The 8,497-nt window shown below is 38.1% G+C and overlaps 1 protein-coding gene across 5 annotated transcripts in view; it reads left to right on the top strand.

The window, feature by feature from the left end:
- Positions 1 to 8,497, top strand: part of FOCAD (focadhesin) — a 319,213-nt gene that overhangs the window by 209,190 nt on the left and 101,526 nt on the right. For all 5 annotated transcript variants that reach the window (XM_024126842.3, XM_028494027.2, XM_028494026.2 and 2 more), the window contains 2 exons: positions 1,406 to 1,544; positions 4,731 to 4,916. In XM_024126842.3, coding sequence (XP_023982610.1) covers positions 1,406 to 1,544; positions 4,731 to 4,916 — 325 coding nt within the window. The remainder of the gene's footprint in view (positions 1 to 1,405; positions 1,545 to 4,730; positions 4,917 to 8,497) is intronic.

The raw sequence follows: 8,497 nt of genomic DNA on the forward strand, positions 1-8,497 counted from the left end.
CACGAACCCGTGTCCCCTGCATCGGCAGGCGGACTCTCAACCACTGCGCCACCAGGGAAGCCCTTGAAACTTTTTAGACAAGTAGGACTAGTTAAAATCTCTAAGCTACCTCTTGATGATACCAAATGTGGCAAATTCCAAGTATATACACAGATCAGAGACACTCAGAAAACCCTGCTTGTCAGAACCAAAAGGTTTGCAACGGTGCTGGGGTTTCTCTGGTGTGCGCTGATATCAACAAATGCAGGCATGCCCTCTGCGGAGCATGCATCATTGTTCTCTCTCTAATTATGGCTGGCTCAGTCCTCTGAGAATTAGATCCTCAAGACTGAATCAGAATTAAATCTTGTCTTGGAAAGTGCTTGGTGGTCAGGTTGCTTTCACTCCTTCACTAGTGAAAAGAATGCTAGTTATGATTGAAAGGCTTCATCGGAGTTGAGGTTATTATACTTGAGAAGCATTTTATCTCTGTTTGCTTTTATCCCCCTGCAAGAATCCTGACTCAGTGCAGTTCCTAAACGGAACAGTGCTTTGGGGACCTATGAAAAAGGCAGTCTGCAGGAATTGTTAATTATTTCTAAAAATAACTCCGGGAGACAGGCTAATTGTAATGACTGGGTTCTGGCACTTTATGGTTATAGCAACCACATTTATATATTTTGATTTCCTCCCCTAATGCTTAATTATCTCCATGTGGGCATTATCATGGTGTGTCATTGAAAGTATTAAAAATTTAATTAATTGCTTGACAGTTATAGCTTGTGGAAACTACAATAGTGGTAATCTTTTTACATTTTTAATTTTTGGTTCAAATAAACCTAACTAATCACAGAGTAACCACAAAATCTTCAAATGGCAAATTAGACACTGTAAAGTATAGCTACCAACTGCAGATTTTAGTGTTTTTATATTCTACAGCAACAAACTGCCGAGTCTAAAAAAAAAGTCAGCTAAAGCATTCTGTGTCTTCCTGATCTCTACTATGTATATTCTACTAGAAGATTTTAAGCTTTGTCATAGAAATATGGCTGAAATCACAAATTTTTAAAAAATGTATTCAGACAAGGCAAATATTTAATTATAAACTACAGAAGTTCAATATATTGAATGTGTGTTTGCATTTTATTGTCAGATGGTGTAAAATTTTATTAGTTTTCTATAGTAATCATTGCTTAGGCTGGTTTATGATGATTTTCTTACTATATTACCATTAGTTCTTTACATGGATCTGGGAGTGTATCTAATAAGATGATTAGAGTTTACCATTTAGTTAATCTGAAAATGAATAGATTTTTAAAATTAATTTTAATGGTCTTTTGGCATTGTAGAGCAATGAGTCTAACTTAATTTTTTAAAGGAAAAGATTTTACATAATATTTTAGTATCGCCTTCTCTATCATTTCAGGTAAGACCAGAAATCCAAATTCCTGATGACCTAGATGAAGATGAAGATGAGGAGGGCGATGAAAAGGATGTGGATCTTTCCATTCCTGGTTCTTGCTATCTCAAACTGTTGTCACTCACTGCTCCTTCTGTTTTACCAGGTGACTCCTATTTTGTGTCAGGGAAGCTAGCATTTTTTTAGTGATTTTAACTGTCTGATTAATTGTGCTCTTTTGTGATGTACACATATTATAGCTTACTTTAATCTTAAATACTTATTTTCTATGTGTCTTATAGGGACTGCTTGAGGTAGTATGGTGTTCAAAACACACTGGAAAATGTTAGACTCAAGTAAAAGTAAACTGGAGAACTAGTTTAAACAACCATTTTCACTGAAAAATTTAAATTCATCTCAAAAGTTAAATTTATTCTACAAGACAAATTTGCAGTGGGACTTTAAGTCACTGATTCAAATGGTTCTTTAGCTTATTTATATAAGATAAGTGAAAAGATCATCAGAATCTTCAGAAATTGCCTGGGTAGTTTCATCATTAGAAATATATTCTTCCTAAAGAAATGGTGGTACCAGTATTTGAGAGCTATACATTAATGCTTTTAAAAAATAGATTAACTTGTATGGTCGTTCAGCTTTGATATAAAGCATACAGGACCTTGACATTTAAAAAAATTATTCTAAATATACCTAATTATTCTAATTCAATAGTAGCCAACATTTTCCCAAGCATGCATCTATTACCTTATTCTGTCCCAAATCTACCCTGAATGTTCATGGATGTAAAAATTTAATTTCTGAAAATTAAGTTCAATAAACACAAGAAATGTCATCTTTATCTTCTCAGTCATAATATCAGTAGCCTGTAATGTTAGAAGTTTTTATCCTTGGCTTCATCCCACATGGAGATTCCTGAGGAATTCAGCCAAGTATATAGTAGTATTTCTTGCTAGACAAAGCTCCTGTCCCAAATTCCTGCCTCCTTTCATTAGAGAAAACTGAATGGTACAACTTAGACAGAGTTCACCTTTTCTTTTCTCCTGATGTCCAGAACAAGCCTTAAGGACTTGTTCCCTTTTTCTTTCTCCTGTTCGTCCCCACTTCCTACCTGAAGGCTCTTCAGAGTCTAGGACCTCCCTTGCGGTTAATAGTAAGTCCAAGGAAGAAAAAAGCCGTCAGTTATCCAGAGTTCCTTCTGTATCCCAGAATAACCTTAAAGTTCAAAGTCCTCTTGGGCTTTTGCATTCATGGTATTTTACTTTCATTTAAACTACTCTCAGGGCTGGAATTATTTGATAATCCTTAATTCTCTGAAGAGCTTGACAAGTAGACAAATTTTCACTCCTGGGTTAGTCTTCGTGCAGATGTGTACTTATCTCTTGACATGTATCAGCTTTTACCAGAATACGATGTCTTCTGAGAAAGCATGAAATTCTTTCCTCACAAATGCATGATTCTTAGGTCCATTCTGAAAAGTCTATAATCCTCCCAAGCTTGAAGCAGTCATACCTGTGCATGTACATACAGGAATTGAAATGTATGACCTTCCGTTGGATATTACTCATACTTTTCATTTAGATGATGTGTTGATCAGGGTCTTTGCAGGAAATTCAGAGGGAGTAATTGAGAGTTTAATAAAGGGACTGCTTAAAGGTGTGTTGTCAATGTTAAAGGAAATTCACAAGCAATGGTGAATCATCTAAGAATGGTTAATGTCTCTCAGCCTGAAGAGGTAAGGGACGGGAGCAGTTAGGAGAATAAGAGAGAGCTTCTGTGTCATAAGAAGCTCCTAAGTGGAGCAAGGCCCTTCAAAAGAGGCATGCAGACAACCTGGAGCAGTCCTGCAGGAGGGTGTCTGGGGAGTACGTGCCCTCACCTCTGTTTTCGCCCTGTGATCTCCTGCCAGTGTCTCCCATTGGATGAAGCCAACTAAAAGCCAGAGGACAAGGGAGTCTGATGATGCAGTTGTGAAAGGTTATTCTTCCGGGGCACAGAGTAGGGTTGAGAGGGTGGATCTGGAGGGGTAAATAGAAAACATACTACACAGGTGTTCTCTGGGCTTTGAATGGAGAAGCTTTGTTGTACTTAGGAAAGTTCTATGTAGGAATGACAGAACTGAGTACATAATACATGTTCCAGTGAGCACGTCTGCCTTTAATTTAATCATGGTCATTTAAAGGAGACTTTTAGACCTATTCAGAATGAAATTCTAGTTTAGGTAGGCAGACTCTTGCTTTTTGTTCCTATAATAAGAGGCACCTGTGGTGGTTTCCTTTTTTGTTTTCCATATGATTTGTTGAGCTTTAATTTTTGTTGTTTTTGTTTCTGCATTGGGCAACGTCTAGTGGTCCTTAGGAAAATAACACTTGAATATAAACCTATCGTGCTAATCAGTATTTTGTTTGGATACCCTATTGTCTTCTGATCCCACACTACTGCATTACCTTATAATAAGTGAAGATGTCAAGCAATAAAGAGCTTGGGCTTAATTAGAAGGAACACAAACAAAGAAATAATGAATTAATTTTTTAAAATAAGTGTACTGATATTACTGCAGAATGATGGATAGTCATAAAGGGCCTCTGTGAAAATATCTAAATGACAGGAAGGAGCCAGTCACGTGGACATTGGGGATTAGTGTGTCCCAGGTGGAAGGAATGGCAAGTGCAGTGGCCTTGACTTAGATATGAATTTTGTGTTATTGAGGAATGGAAAAAAAGGCCGTGTGGAAGTGTGTCTTTAACACAGCTAGGAAGGAAGGTGGGTGGTAGAGATGAGGTCACAGGGAGAGTCAGGGGCTAGGTCATAGAAGGCCTTGATCATTGTCTTGACGTTATATTATGTACAGTGAAAAAGCATTGAAAGATGTTAGGGAAGGAAATGACATAAAACTGTAGCTTCTTTCTGGGTAGAGGGTGGTTTAGAGGAGTGGTCATGAGGAGAAGAAACCAAGAACTAGTTTTTAAATTTATCCAGATGAGGAAGAGAGAAGATAATGACTGGGCAAGTAGCAGTGAAAATGGAGAGAAACGGATGGATTTGAGATATATTTTTAGAGGTAGATCTAAAAGGACTTGCTACATATAAGGAACGTGAGAAAGAGGAATTAAGAATGACTAAGTTTTTAAGCTTGAGTTACTGGGTGCCATATTCTGGTTTGGGGAAGACTAAAAAAGGGCTGGGAATCAAGAATTGTTTTTTTACTTTGTAAAATTTGACCTGAAATATAGCTAAGTTGTTGTTGTTGGTGTGGGTGTGTATGAGTTAAGAATAAATGTTTCTCTTCTAGCATACTATATTCGCTCTACTTTTGGTCTCCTTTTATTTCTTTCAGCTTTGGAGGAATTTTTTACATCACTTGTGAAGCAAGAAATGGTGAATATGCCCCGTGGGGTGTATCACTCTGCATTAAAAGGAGGTGCCCGCTTAGATCAAGGAAAGACTGTAGCAGGAATCCCCAATTTTATGTTGAAAATGTATGAAACAAACAAGCAACCAGGTTTGAAACCTGGCCTTGCGGGTAAGCACAATACATAGTATCAGGGTACAGGATTTTAATGTGATGATTTAAGTTTCTCTTCCAAGTAGGGTGTAATAGGGCATGGAAAGGCATTGCTGCTGCTAACGTCTAGACACAGCTGGATAAATTACAAAAATGCATCACATTTTAAAGCCATTAGAGAACTGTAGAAACAAAAGACATAGATAAAACAAAGAATAGACTGAAATTACGGAATGGAGAGACCATTTTAGATTGTTCCCTATGGACCTGTCCAATGCCCCGGCCCCTACCCCATGGGAGATATTCACTGATTCTGGTTGTGGGCTGGGATTGGGTATTGGCCCAGGAAGAGGCCTGTTGGAGGATAGAGAAACCAGTAAAGCTTTTAGTGGTTTCATGGGACTAGGCTGATGTGATGATTAATTTTGTGTGTCATCTTCATTGGGCTAAGTGATGCTCAGATAACTGGTAAGTATTATTTCTGAGTGTGTTTCCAGAAGAGGTTAGCCTTTGAATCAGTAGACTGAGTAGAGAAGATCACTCTGAGCAGTGTGGGTGGGCAACATCCAATCCATTGGAAGACCTGAATAGAATAAAAAGGTAGAGGAAGGGTGAATTTGCTCTCTTTGCTTGAGCTGGGAGATCCATCTTCTCCTGCCTTTGGACATTGGTGCTCCTGGTTCTTGGGCTTTCTGACTCAGACTGAATTGCACCACAGGCTTTCCTGGTTCTCTAGTTTGCAGACAGCAGATCATGGGACTTCTCAGCCTCAAAAATCTTGGGAGTCAATTCCCATAATAAATCTCCTCTTGCTTATCTACATATCTGTACCTATATATATGCTGTTGGTTATGTTTCTCTGAAGATTCTAATACAGGTGACAAACTGGAGATTTTCCTCATAAGCAATTTGGTGACTTTTGAGTTTGCACTGAAAGTTAAAGAACTAGGCTGATGCTTCTGAGAGGCAGTGAAATCTCCAGTCTTGTGGTGCTTAGGAAAAAAGACTGGCTAGGAGAATGGGCCTGAAAACAAAGCACACAAGTAGTGAATTGATAGTGAGATTTACAGCTCTTTTCTCCTGGATGCACTTACTAATTTTGGCCTCAGATAGAGGCCGAAATTCAGGCTTGACCTTAACAAGAGGCTGGTGCAGGAGGCAGAAAAGCCAACAGAGATCATGACGTTTATGTGGTAACCTGAGTGACAAGACTGGGGACTTGAGACCCTTCAAACACACAGCCTGTTTCTCCCTTAAGATATTTGTCAAATTTTGCAGCTTTGTAGGAAGTTAAAAGCTAAGCTGAAAACTTCTGAGGACAGATCCAAATCTCTGAATCTCCCATAATCTTACTATAGTGAAGAGTCAAAGACCGATTAGACTGTCAGTTGATAATCTTGAGGAGGCATGCCTTAGGAACAGGGTTGAACCAGAGGTAGACTGAGATTTACCAAAGCTATAGTCAAGCCTAACTCAGTTAAATCCCTCATTCACCTGAGATGATCTGTCCTTCACTCTGTCTGCCTAACAGAGGAGAAAATCCTCTGATTAAAAAAATAATATCATGTAGAATTTCTGTGGTTCTTTCATGTACTCTCCAGTGAAAAAGTGCTAGACATATGAAAAAGGAAGAAGCTAGAAATGAAGGGAATATTTCATGGAGATAAAGAAGTCAGTCCATTAGAAAAGTATCACAATTCTAATCAATGTGCCAAAATAACAGAGTTTTAAACTGTATGACAAAAATTATCAGAACTAACTAAATAGACAAATCCACAATAATAGCGGAAAACTCTTAAACAGCTTTTTCAGTGGTGTGATGAGCAAGCAGACAAAAAAATCAAGTTCACAAAATATATGAATAATACTGTGAACAAACTTTACTTAAGTGACATATGGAACATTGTATCTTTTTTTTTTTTTTTTTTTTTTTTTTTGGCGGTATGCGGGCCTCCCTCCGCTGCGGCCTCTCCCGTTGCGGAGCACAGGCCCCGGTCGCGCAGGCCCGGCGGCCACGGCCCACGGGCCCAGCCGCTCCGCGGCACGCGGGATCCTCCCAGACCGGGGCGCGCACCCGGTTCCCCTGCAACGGCAGGCGGACGCGCAACCACTGCGCCACCAGGGAAGCCCCCCATTGTATCTTACAGTAATAGAATTTGTATGCTCTTTAACTGTACATTGGAAACTTATCAAAATGGTCATATGGCAGACCATACATTTCAACAAATTTCAAAATATTGAACTCATTGAGTCTGTACTCTGATAACAATGGGATTAAGCTAAACTAAATAACAAAAAGATAACTAGAATTTCTCCACTCGCCTGGAAATTGAACAGTACTCTTATAAATCATCCATGGATCAAAGAAAAAAATCAAAATGGAAATCAGAAAATATTTTGAACTGAATGATAATGAAAATATGCCAAATTACAACTTGTGGGATGCTAAAATAGTATTAGTAGGTGATAAAAACTCTTCAGAAAGTGGGCATAAAAGGAACCTACATGAACATAATAAAGGACATATACAGCAAACCCACAGCAAACATCATTCTCAATGGTGAAAAACTGAAAACATTTCCTCTAAGATTAGGAACACAACAAGGATGTCCACTCTTGCCACTATTGTTCAACATAGCTTTGGAAGTCCTAGCCATGGCAATCAGAGAAGAAAAAGAAATAACAGGAATACAAATTGGAAAAGAAGAAGTAAAACTGTCACTGTTTGCAGATGACATGTACTGTACATAGATAATCCTAAGGATGCCACCAGAAAACTACTAGAACTAATCAATGAATTCAGTAAAGTTGCAGGATACAATATTAATGAACAGAAATCTCTAGCATTCCTACACACTAACAATGAAAGATCAGAAAAAGAAGTTAAGGAAACAATCCCATTCACCATTACAACAAAAAGAATAAAATACCTAGGAATAAACCTACTGAAGGAGGTAAAAAACCTGTACTCAGAAAACTATAAGACACTGATGAAAGAAATCAAAGATGACACAAACAAATGGAGAAATATACCATGTTCTTGGATTGGAAGAATCAATATTGTGAAAATGACTATACTACCCAAAGCAATCTACAGATTCAACGCAATCCGTATCAAATTACTAATGGCATTTTTTACAGAACAAGAACAAAAAAATCTTAAAATTTGTATGGAGACACAAAAGACCCCGAATAGCCAAAGCAATGTTGAGGGAAAAAAATGGAACTGGGGGAATCAGACTCCATGACTTCAGACTATACTACAAAGCTACAGTCATCAAGACAGTATGGTACTGGCACAAAAACAAATATAGATAAATGGAACAGGATAGAAAGCCCAGAGATAAACCCACACACCTATGGTCAACTAATCTATGACAAAGGAGGCAAGGATATACAGTGGAGAAAAGATAGCCTCTTCAATAAGTGGTGCTGAAAAAACTGGACAGCTACATAAAAGAATTAAATTAGAACACTCCCTAACACCATACACAAAAATAAACTCAAAATGGATTAAAGACCTAAATGTAAGACCGGACACTATAAAACTCTTAGAGGAAAACATAGGAAGAATACTCTTTGACATAAATCACAGCAAG

The sequence above is a fragment of the Physeter macrocephalus genome, chromosome 9 (genome assembly GCF_002837175.3).
Source record: "Physeter macrocephalus isolate SW-GA chromosome 9, ASM283717v5, whole genome shotgun sequence".
NCBI lineage: Eukaryota > Metazoa > Chordata > Mammalia > Artiodactyla > Physeteridae > Physeter > Physeter macrocephalus.